The sequence below is a fragment of the Scatophagus argus genome, chromosome 11 (genome assembly GCF_020382885.2).
Source record: "Scatophagus argus isolate fScaArg1 chromosome 11, fScaArg1.pri, whole genome shotgun sequence".
Lineage (NCBI taxonomy): Eukaryota > Metazoa > Chordata > Actinopteri > Scatophagidae > Scatophagus > Scatophagus argus.
Window position 1 is genome coordinate 19,478,023 of NC_058503.1, and position 12,228 is coordinate 19,490,250.

At 42.5% G+C, this 12,228-nt stretch overlaps 1 protein-coding gene across 4 annotated transcripts in view; it reads left to right on the forward strand.

Annotated features, from left to right (window-relative positions):
• dnah7 (dynein, axonemal, heavy chain 7) overlaps window positions 1-12,223 on the forward strand; it is a 62,650-nt gene extending 50,427 nt beyond the window's left edge. For 3 of the 4 annotated variants that reach the window (XM_046404857.1, XM_046404858.1, XM_046404856.1), the window contains exons 60-66: window positions 317-502; window positions 1,500-1,637; window positions 3,698-3,928; window positions 5,519-5,671; window positions 6,957-7,134; window positions 8,504-8,607; window positions 11,962-12,223. In XM_046404857.1, the coding sequence (XP_046260813.1) occupies window positions 317-502; window positions 1,500-1,637; window positions 3,698-3,928; window positions 5,519-5,671; window positions 6,957-7,134; window positions 8,504-8,607; window positions 11,962-12,168 (1,197 nt within the window). In that variant the 3' untranslated portion in view covers window positions 12,169-12,223. Of the gene's footprint in view, window positions 1-316; window positions 503-1,499; window positions 1,638-3,697; window positions 3,929-5,518; window positions 5,672-6,956; window positions 7,135-8,503; window positions 8,608-11,961 lie in introns of those variants that run through there. The other variant, XM_046404859.1, reaches the window with a different exon arrangement.
• The last annotated feature ends 5 nt before the right edge of the window (window positions 12,224-12,228 follow it).

The window sequence follows — 12,228 nt, forward strand, 5'->3', positions numbered from 1 at the left end:
ACTGTGGCTGAGAAAAAGTGGCAGGAATAAACTACTGAAGGTATCTTTTTTGAAGGGAGTGACATTTTCATCTTGTAACCAAGTGTCGCTCACTGAATTTCTAATTGAAATCCTGCCCTGGAAAATGCCACAGTGGCCACAACCCCACTTTTTCACTTCCTATTACGCCAGCTTCCATTTCAAGTCTGGGTCTTCAAGTGAATTTCAGCCGGGTTTCCTGTTTTGGAAGAACATACACATGCACCCTTGAAATATGGAACTCTAACTCTAGTTCTTTTGTTCCTTTTTAAAATGCATAAGTTCTTGTATCCTGCAGGAAGTGCCATTTGATGCCCTCCGCTACATGACTGGTGAGTGTAACTATGGAGGCCGCGTGACAGATGACTGGGACAGACGGACGCTGCGCACGATCCTGTCTATCTTCTACACCCCGAAGATTATCGAGGACTCCGACTACAAGTTTGATCCCAGTGGGCTCTACTATGCACCATCTGAGGGAGACGTAAGCAAAAAACTTTACAGAAATTAGGAAATACCATATGTTATTACCACAGAAAGCTAGTACAGTACTTCACATAGAGTTAGGAAAAGTCTGTTCTTGGATAAAAATCACTTCACTGAACTGACTTGTAAATCACTCACAAAGGGGAGCTGTTAAATGTTATAATACAAGTAAACCACACTTTATACAATCCTGATTCCAAAAAAGGCGGGATTCATCATCAGAGAAATGCAGGTATTTTTATTGGTGGTGACTGTATTTATACAGCATGGTGATTATATGTGTTTTTGATCCTTTGACAACAAGAAAATGTCACCTGCACTTCCTTCTTTGAATCAAGTGCTTATTCTACACAAAACAACTGGCCACATTGTTATTGAGATGACCACATGCACAGCTGTTATGGAAGAGATATGGTGTCTTTTTATTGTATTCAACGTAGTCTGATGTTTTGGAGATATGGAACACTACAGCATAGATATGTTATGCTGCATGTTATTTATGGCTTCCCTTCTGTTAGAGAAGACCATGTACCCCTCAGTTACTCCGAAGTTGCCTGGAGTATCATTTACTTAAAAATTCAAGAAAAGTTCAACTCAATCTAATGTGCTTGTTTTTAAACTAAGCATATTACAGGACTCACAATTGCTTAGCACTGTTGTTGAGCTACCTTTAAAAAGTCATTAGGAGATAAAATGTGTGTAACAAGGCACAGCAGGCAGCCACCATCAGTGAGGGTTGATATATTTGTTAACACAAGTGCAATCTATGGCGCGCTCCATTTTATTTGGCATTTTGTTCTCCAGTGCTGCACCCCCCCCAACTGCATCTTTTATTCATGAAGTCACATTTACATAGTCATTATAATAAATGTCAGCAATCTAAGGAGCCGACTTGTTTTTCAGTGAGTGTTATTACTCTAGATGTTTCCTGATGTTGTGTTGAAAATTGCCCCTCTCACTTCGCTCCACTCTTCTCCCTCTGTTTCTTTCTGCAGTACGATAGCTACATAGAATACACCAAGTCGCTGCCGCTCAACCCGTCACCAGAGATTTTTGGCATGAATGCCAATGCGGATATCACCAAGGATCAGGCTGAGACACAACTACTGTTTGACAGCATCTTGCTTACGCAGGTAAATCAACCTGAACCCGAGAGACACCACGTCATATTGATTAGCTTCTAGGTAGGAATTAAGTGATACACATGCACTATATTCATGACATTCATTTAAGCTAGTGTAATTTCTGAATATAAATCTTACTGCAAAGATTTCATTTTAATACTGTTGGTTATTAATAGTGAATACAGAAGGCCAGATTTCCCTGCAGCATTATGATTCTCGATTCATTATTATTCCATTAAGTGACTTAAGCGGAGGTTTATGACCATAAACAAACAATGAAAACCTGACCTGAAACAGCATCGTGGTCTGGCATGGGCACACGCTTCCCAAACCAATGTGCCCCCTCTTGGCCAACATCCCAGATGCTCAGTTGAAATGTAACCACTCAGCTGGTGCATTTTCACATTGTAAACGTTGTGCATCACACTGTAAACCCACAAATGCCTGACACACACATATATGCACAAAACAGAAAAACTGAAAACACACTTTTAAACATGTGCACCTAGACACTGAAATACTGTTTGACATAAACGTGAACCGCATCAATATGCTTCCCTCGAGTTTCCGTCGACTTTTCTGAGTAAGTTTGCCAGCATTAAATATTTTATCACCCTCCATTAAAATGTACTATGCAACATTAATTAAAGAGAAAAAAAATATATAAATATTTTAGTTGTTTGTAGAGAGACTTCATAAAGAACAAGAAAGAAATCCCTCTTATTAGGTTGTCTTTGACACTGTAAAGACGCAGTATGTCTCGCACTGGCTTTGGCGAAGCTGTGTGATCCCACATCATTATATCTCAGCTCTGCAGAGTTAGACTAGGTTAGCTTGTTGAGCATTATATCTTACCACTTCCCAGCTCCAGTCAGTGTTGGCTGTGAATCAAATCTAAGAGATTTCACATCAAGACCGACTTGAAAACGACAGAAGTACAGCTTCTCCCGCAAAGTGGAAAGGGATATTTATTTATCCGGGTATCAATTTATTTATTTTAAGACACAGAGCAGTGCTTCTCACTTAGCAAAGATTTCTCACTATGCCAAAACTTGTCTAAGTTCCTGTGGGAATTAAACTAGATATTAAACAAATGCAAGTGATCTACATATAGAACAAAACCAGACTCTCATATGTGCACACTCTTGTTAGTTCCTGTACATTCTAACAAACACCAAAAGTATACTACGACACCGACAGACCTGGCCTGCTACCAACAAATGCCACTTCTAGAGTTCAAGTTAAAATTTTAGCTCAATGAAGTCTGGAATTTATTCATACAAATTCCTTTCAACAAGATTAATAATGGCTTCAGTCATGTGTGGACTTTATTAGCATCTAATACGTTCTCATCAGTCTCAATGACCGATAAACAGGGAGAGGCTTCAAATCGAATGAAACAACTATTTGTCATTCCCCTACTGTAACCCCGATGCCATTAGCCAATGATTATCCATTACCGCTGGCTAGTGACTGAGCATCAAATAGGTAAACGTTGCAAGTTGGGCTGAGAGGAGAGTGGAAGAATGTTTGATTAGAGTGAATGATTATCAGCATGAGTGATTATTAGAATAATCAAATTTCTGCGTGAGGGAGATGTTGTGAAGCCTTCCATGTTATGAGGCTGTGTGTGTGTGTGTGTGCTTGTGTGTGTGTGTGTACGTGTACGTGTATGTGTTGTGTGAGAGAGAGAGAGAGAAACTGTGTTTATAGGATCTCATCAGTGGTGTTAGCAAGGATAGTAGGCTAGCCTGAGAAATGTCAAATTAAGAAAGGGAAGGTAAAATTAAGGTTCAAATCATGACTGGTATTTTGTGTCATTTTAAAAACATAAATCTAAATCAGTCTGGCATAGAAGCAATGAAGCAAAGTTAGAAGTTAGAAGTCAGAAGCTCTTAACATCAGGGTACCAAAATAACACCAATGCAACATTCCCATAAAGGGAATACTTAATTTGACAAGTCAGAGACAGCAAAAGATAATTTTCCCATAAAACGATGAGCTGTCAAATTTATCAGAGCCTAAAGTCCTGCCTCCTGTTTTTATCTGCCCTCTGTGTCTCTGATCAGTCCCGCTCTTCAGGCGGCGACGCCAAATCCTCAGATGACATGGTCTTTGATGTGGCAGCTGACATCCTGAGCAAGCTGCCCGGAGACTTTGACTTGGAGGCAGCGATGAGGCGCTTCCCCACCAGCTACAATCAGAGCATGAACACAGTGCTGGTGCAGGAGATGGGCCGCTTCAACAACCTCCTCTGCACCATCCGGGACTCCTGTGTCAACATCCAGAAGGCCATAAAGGTATGCGGGGGAGTTAGAGAAGGGTTTGAATGTGAAAGCATCCACATGTGGTAAGAGTGAGGAATTGTTTGATTTTGAACTAAGTCTTGGTCCCATTCTCAGGAATCCTTATTGTTTTGATACTTATAGCATGATATATGGCCAAATGCAGTGCAATTATACTAAATCTGTTTGCTTTAGATAAACTATAAGGCCAAATGATGAATTATCATTGATTTTACATTTCTGTACAGTGAAAGCAATATTGCATGAGAGGAGGCACACCTCTGCTGAATGATTACAGAGGAAACTCTGGTAATACATCTTGAAAAATCAGATACACTAAGCATTCTGCACAGTACTCCAAAAGCACTAATCTAACACCATAATTTCCCATTACAAGAGAACACTTGGACAGGAATTGTGAAAGTTTAGGACAATTAACCACCATACAGAAGAACTGCTTCATCATAGTACAATATATTGCTGTGTTTTGTATCTCAAGCATTGTTCTTAGATTCTACGCTGGGCAGAAGTTGCAAAGCTGTAGAAAAATGAAATAGATACATTACAGAAATGCTGTTGACCCTGTGAGAATGACAAGGATGAAGCAGCCACCTAGACCTCTAAATCATTAACTAGTGTTCATGACCTTCTCTCAGAAAGTGCCCTTTTTCTCTGTAGTGTAGAAAAGAGCTGAGCCGACTCTGCAGTACCATTATGTATTCATACCACTTCCTTTTGCTTAGGCCATACACTGTACCAGATAATCCACAGCCATGCCGGTGGCTTCGGTTTGAGTTAAATGTCACAGTGTCGATGGTAACAAGCTTCATGGTGAACAGTCATAATGTTAACCGTGTTCATCATATTAGTTTACCATGTAAACACTGGCTAATTAGCACGAAACACACAAGGCTGATGGGAACAGATCAGAACATCACCAAAGTTAATACCATTCATCCTCTTTGCACCATAAATGTTTGCACGAAATGCGATGAAAATGGCTATCTCTACAGCCACACTGCTGTCATGGCTGAAAATATGTCATATTTTTAAAGGAATAGTTTGAAACCTTGTGGTGTTAACTTGATGAGTGAGGGAGGGAGTCTAAGTAGTTGGCAGTAACCACCCCTGCAGTGAGCTAAAACTCTCAACAGTTAAGCAGACTCCCAGGTAAAGCTATCTTAAAGCCTTGATATAATTTTAATCTTTGTATTTTTTCAGTGTAAAGTGTCTCTTTACACCATTTAATAAACAGACTCCATCCGCATTTCCTCTCCTCCTGAGATGCTCCAGTCTCATGAGATTGAAGTGGAGTGAGCGTAAAGAGTCAGGAAGTGGAATGAGCAGATCATCTTTTCATACTGGAATCAAAGATCTCCTACAGAGCGATAAGGGTTCCCATTATGTGACAGCCTGTCACCTATCTCCAGAGAGATGTTTTTTTTTTTTTAAGTGACACACTTGAATGTCTCTCATATTCAGTTCAGTTCAGTGTTGGAAAAGAGCTCTGACGACTTTACAATTTTAAGTAGTGAAGAATGATAATTGCGTGTTTGTTGGTGAATATTTGCATTCGGATGTGTGTGTGCGCATGTTCGTGTGCAGGGGCTGGTGGTGATGTCTGCAGAGCTGGAGGAGGTGGTTAGCAGCATCTTGAAGGGCAGGATCCCTGGCATGTGGATGAAGAAGTCCTACCCCAGCCTCAAACCGCTGGGAAGCTATGTCAGTGACTTCCTAGAGCGACTCAAGTTCTTGCAGGTACTGAAATCTACCGTGATGTTCAAAATCAAGATGCCCATCATAAGTTATATCAGTGCTGCAATGTAATAGTGAACTGAAACCCTACCTGAAGCTGTGTCACACTTTGATTTACACAAGACCACTTCGCTTATCAACACAGGAAGTAGGCAGATCTGGTACTGATTTTCACTTGTGGGAACATTTGGTACATGAAGACACATGAGCTACTGTATCATGTGTTTCTGCTGGAGAAGTACTGTATTCCCCCAGTTCATCATTACGCAATGGAGTAAAAAGAATGTACCCATGACTCCCCGCAGGGTGAGCTCGAAGGTCATGAGATTCTTATCTGAGACAGCTTGCATTCTTACCAGAATACCTTTTAGGAACTGTGATTGTTTTGTGTTTTAGCCAGAGTTGAGAAGAAAAACAGAAGTTTCATCTCATCCCTGCATTCAAACCCTTAATTAAGTATGTGCATATTATCAGCAACATTTATACCTGTGTATCTTGAGCAGTAAAATAACTCCCCTGTCAGTGATTTACCAACATAGCTGATGTTTCTGGATTATTACTCCTGTATTACTCCTTTTACTGCTGTAGATGTTTAAAGGTGAGCTCCTTTTAACTACTTCATACTGTTTGGTGTTTTTCAGTATTGTTGTCCTGTGAGCAGAATGTGTCTCTAAGAAGTGTATTTTTGTTTAACTTTCTGAGATTTATAGCTAATCCAAAAGGGTTTTTAATTATTCTGTTTATCTTAAGGAGGAGAATTTTCTCAACACATGAAGGAACACGTAATCCTTTGGTTTGTTACAAACAGTCACAATCACCACATGTGGAGATAAATGGTCTTCACTGGAGTGACTGCCAAAAAAAATCATTTTGTTGAACTGGACATTTCATAAGCATATTTGTTTTTAGTCATGAAATGGCTCAATGGACAACAGTGTGGCCTGTCTGTCAGTCCAGACTGAAATAACTCAACAGCTGCTGGTTGGATTGCCATCTTTTTGATGAAACATCTGCTAAACTCAAGATATTCCCATCTGTACCTTTATATTTATTGCTAATTAGCCAATCTTAGCGTAACAAACAGCTGAACTGAACACAGAACTTAACAATCCTGCTAAACATCAGCATATTTTTGTGAGCATACTAGCATGCGGACATTACTATTTAACATTATGTTCTACTTCACACAGTAGTAATGTACTAAAGCTGTGCCCCCCCCCACTCATTCTATTGTACATTTTTAAATCTATTATGTTTTCACCTCTCTTCTTTGTCCTTGTGTTTTCAGGACTGGTATGATCAGGGTACACCTGCTGTATTCTGGATATCAGGATTCTTCTTCACCCAGGCCTTCCTCACAGGCAGCCAACAGAACTATGCCAGGAAACACACCGTCCCTATTGACTTGCTTGGCTTCGACTTTGAAGTCCTGGATGACAAACCGTACAAGCAGCCCCCAGCAGACGGTAAGATGCCAACAGGAAGGTGGAGAAGATAGGGTCAGAAAGTTGTTAAAAAAATGTTTAGATAAACAAAAGAACATTAGGGTATTAGGAAAGCTTTTGATTGGATAAAATACACCTGTTCAGCAAACTAAAAAAAGGAAGATAGAGAAAACAGTTAAGGAGGGAAGGAGTCAGAAAGAGATTAAAAATAATTAAAGGGGGTGGAAAGTGAGGTTTCAAAGCAGAAAGTGAAATGAGCAGTGGGTGGAAGAGAAGAAACAAACAGATGAAAACTGACATTAGGCTGCCTGAATATACGAGATGCAGAGTGTAAAAGTGAGGAAGTAAGTTAAAGCAAAGTCTGTATGCAGGCCTGCGTCAGCCCCTCGCTGTGCCTCCAGCTCTGCTGTGAGATTCCCAGTCAAAGTCTCACATAAATCCTCACCCTCAATCAGTCCCCAGCTGGGGCCCCATCACACTAACACAACCTATAGTGCCAAGGCACAAATCTGACAGTGTGTTTGTGCTTTGGGGTGTGTGTTACCGATAGGAAGCCAACAGCCAGTTTCCTCTAAATCCCCCCTCTTACAGGGTGGGTTCATTATTTTTGTGTTTTTTTATCATCTTGTAGCTTCCCAGTAGCATTTGCTATGTGTTCAAATCCCAATATTCAAATGCTGGTCCAAGTACACTTGCTTTAGCTTCAAAATGCTATTTTCCCAAGCCCTTCTAAAAACTTCAGCTCATGTGACCTGACGCAGGTTTTCACATGATGACATAGACAGACACAGGGTCAGCCACATACAGTGGACAGGATAAAGCACGTGCTTCGGCTAAAGTCACACAAAATCTGGCAATGTGGCACCTTCTCCCAGGATTGTTTTTGTGCTTGAGAACATAAATGCACCATGTACCAATCAGAAAATAATGTTTCATAACTCTGATTCATTGCTCCTCCTTCACTGACCTGGAGAGAAACTCTGAATAGTGTTTTTGCAAACAACAAACCCTGAAATGAAGGTTTAATAACACTAAAATCTTCCACCTCCAAGCTCAAATCTTCCAAGCTAACCCTTGAGTGACTCTCCATCTTTACAGTCAGCAAACTTCTGTGTGTGTGTGGACTTCAGCACTATAACCTGCGTCACTGTTTTTTGCTGAGGGCTGAGTGGGTGTTTGCATTTTAAAAACCCAGGAAAGACTGCAGACTGAGTCAAACTTTAATAGGAGGGTTCACATGCTTTATGAAAAGACTGTCATAGCACAGAGGTCAGTTCAGCTTGATTCGATAAGTTTTATGTTTCCTGGAAGAGCCAGCATAACGTCATAGCAACACTAATAGCCTCTCTTGTTTCTCTGCATTGTCTCTGTGTTTGTATGTGACACTCAGGTGTGTACATTAGAGGTCTGTTTCTCGATGGTGCCTGTTGGGACAGAAAGACCAAACTTCTCGCCGAGTCCCACCCAAAAGTGCTGCATGACCCCATGCCTGTGGTGAGGAGCACACAGAGCACACAAATCTGAGTTCAAAGCTTTCAGAGGAATCTGAAGATCCTCAGAAATAGCCTGATAATCTGATTTGCCTCATTGTTTGCTCTTCCTTTCATCAGCCTCACATTGTTTTCCTGTTTTCCACTTTCTTTTTCTTTTGTCAAGACCAATCCACAGAGAGTGATGTGTTGGGGAGCTTTTGATTACTTCTCATCCATGTTGTCTTGGAAGTTAATAGATTTTTTTTTTAAGTCAGAGTAAATTTCCTTAAGTTTTTACTTGAACATTTAGTTAGTCTGTGTTTTATCACCAACACTCCATAACAGCTGCTAAACTGCTGTTTCCAAGGACAAGAATAAGCTGTGAACCTAACTATCAAATTTAATACTTTGAATTACTGCTTTTTTTATCATCAGCATTATTTATCCATTAATATGCAGAGAGGGTTCACCTCTTCTGTATTGTTGGAATTTGACTCCCCAGTGTAGGCAGTTATTAAGCCTTAGTGTGACATAACGTACAGAAGTGTATGGTTAAAAAAAAAAAAACAGGCAGACTAAAATAGTTGCCTCATCTCATCTCGTCCCCCTCCACTTATCCAAATCCGGGTCGCAGGGGCAGCAGCTTCAGCATGGAAGCCCAGACTGTCCTCTCCCCAGCCACTTCCACCAACTCGTCCCGGGGGATACCAAGGTGTTCCCAGGCCAGACGACAGATATAATTTTTCCATCGTGTCCTGGGTCTGCCCCAGGGTTTCCTCCCAGATGGATATGCCCGAAACAACTACCCAGAGACGTCAAGGAGGCATCCTAACCAGGTGCCCAAGCCTCCTTATATGGCTCCTCTCGATGCGAAGAGGCAGCGGCTCTACTCTGAGCTCCTCACCCTGTCTCTGAGGCTGAGCCCAGCCCCCGGCTCTGTTTCCACCAAGTTATGCGTGTTGGTGAAATTTAGGAGATCCTCGAAGTATTCCTTGCACTGCCTGAGTTTATCCTCAGTAAAGGTCAGCAGCTCTCCATTCCCACTGTAAGCAGTGTGACAAAGTGCTGCTTCCTCTTCCTGAGTCGCCGGACGGTTTGGCAGAACTTCTTTGAGGCTGACCGAAAGTCTTTCTCAATGGTCTCACTGAACTCTTCCCACACCGGCGTTTTTAATTCTTTGGTCGTGCATCGTCTGGCCTGCCAGTAGCTGTCAGCTGCTAGTAGCTGTCAGCTGCCTCAGGAGTCCCACAAGCCAGCCATGCCCTGTAGGACACGACACCTTTCACCCCCAGTGTCCACCAGCAGGTTCGAGGATTGCCGCCGCGCTGGAGACCTTCTGACTTCTGCAACGGCAGCGCAGAACATGGTCCACTCGGACTCCACGTCCCCCACCAACTCCAGCATGCAGTCGAAGCTCTGCCTTAGGTGGGAATTGAAGACCAATCTGACTGGGTCCTCAGCCAGAGTTACTAGCAGACCCTCAGTGTTCATTTAGGTCTGCCAGTCCTATCTGACTTCCTCCCCCGTCACCTGATCCAACTCACCAGCAGGTGGTGATCAGTTGACAGCTCTGCTCCTCTCTTCACCCGAGTGTCCAGAATATACGTCCGTAGATCCGCTGATAGGACTACAAAGTCGATTATCAACCTGCGACCTGGGGTGTCCCAGTGGCAGGTGCACTTGTGGATACCCTTATGTTCAAACATGGTCTTAGTTATGGACAAACTGTTACTAGCACAGAAGTCCAATAACTGAACACCATTCGGGTTCAGATTAGGCAGGCCGTTCCTCTTAATCACACCCCTACAGGTCACACTGTCATTGCCCAAGTGAGTGCATCTTCTAGCACCTGTCCCCCCAGGGACTCCAAAAAGGGTGGGCACTCTGAACTGTCATTTGGTGCATAAGAACAAACAACAGTCATGACCCATTCCCCACAAGCACAAGCTCAGACTGCTTCCCCGCCAGTGATGTGACATTCCATGTCCCAACAGCTGGCTTCACCAACTGGGGATGAGACTGCCAAGGCCTTCGTCTGCTGCTCAATGCACACTGCACTGGACCCCTTTGACTCCTCCTGCAGGTGGTGGGCCCACTGGAGGACAGACCCATGTCCTTGCTTCGGGCTGCGCCCAGCCAGGCCGTGCACTTTGTCTAACCCTTCCCCTAGGGCCAATTTGTCTTGGAAGACCCTACCAGGGGCAAATAGCCCCTGACAACATAACTCCTGTGATCACGAGGGCACTCAAACCCCTCCACCATGACGGCGGTTCATAAAAAAAACAGTTGTGTAATATATATTTTTACATAAAGTTTGAAGGGACGAGGTTTATTGATTCAACTCTTGTCAATCCCTCTGTGTTTCCATCGCCATTCAGCTTGTGAACTACCACAAGGCAGTTTTTTGTTTTTTTTTTTAATCAGAGAGCAAAACTGTGAGTCTCCAAGAAAGTGAACAAGCTGCAGCTAAAGCCAGGAGGACGTTCACAGCTCCTTGTTCTCCAGACCTGATGCTGAGCTGCAGTACTCTGTAGGAAGCCCAGCTTCTTTGCTCTCCCATCCCTTTATTAGTTAACTGAGTTTGATACGGTATATGAAAGCAGACTGACAGAATGATGGATACAGTATGCCAGTCGCAGACAGCGAGGACTGATCAAGTGTTTTCATTCGTCTTCTCCACAATGCATTCAGTGATTATGAATAATGCAAGTCCAACTTTTTTTAATATTCAGACATTTCAGGGTAACTTATTAACAGAATCAGTTCTTGACAAGAGTGGAACGTAATTAAAAATGTGCTTACTGTTTGTGTGTATGTGAAGGGGTCATAACAGAGGCTGTCATGGCTGGCTTTGAAATGCAAATAACAGAGACAGCCGTTATAGAAGTGAATGAGCACTTTCTGGCTGCAACTCAACTTTCAGTGGCCCAGTTTATCCCTTTTGCATAACCAAGACTTCTTAATAGCCCAGGGGGACTCTTCCTCGTTAATTCTATTGTTTCACAAGTTTATGTCCCCAAAGTTCCAATTTGTAAGTTAAAGTGTAGATAAAAAAAAGGAGATCTAGGTTAGATTCCCATGTTTGCACCTTAAAAATAATCAGATCTTTTTTTTGTTTCTTTCACACCCTCCATCATGTATTTGTCATATCACAACCGTCACGCAGAGGCATACAGAATTTCGTTTGCCAGTATAATTATTCCACTACTCGAATGGTCTGATTGGAAAACACCAACAAAGTGACAGTGACTGTTTGCTTAAGTAGCTAATGGAGAAAGAGCGGCCAAATGTGGCAGCCACAGCTTAAGTCTTAAAATCACATCACCAGACCTGTTTGTTCCCCTCTAACAACCTTCGTCTCCTCCTTCCCCGTCAGATGTGGCTGAAGCCCGTCAAACGACAGGACGTTCCCCAGAGGATGTGCTATGTGGTGCCCGTCTACAAGACTAGCGAGCGGCGTGGCACGCTGTCCACCACCGGCCACTCCACCAATTATGTCATCGCCATGACGCTCAACTCCAACGTGCCAGCTGAACACTGGATCAGACGAGGGGTAGCACTGCTCTGCCAGCTCAGCTCCTAGTCTCTCTAGCTTTGTTTTATGAGTAATTTACGTGTAAAAAGAAAGAAAAAGAATGATTAT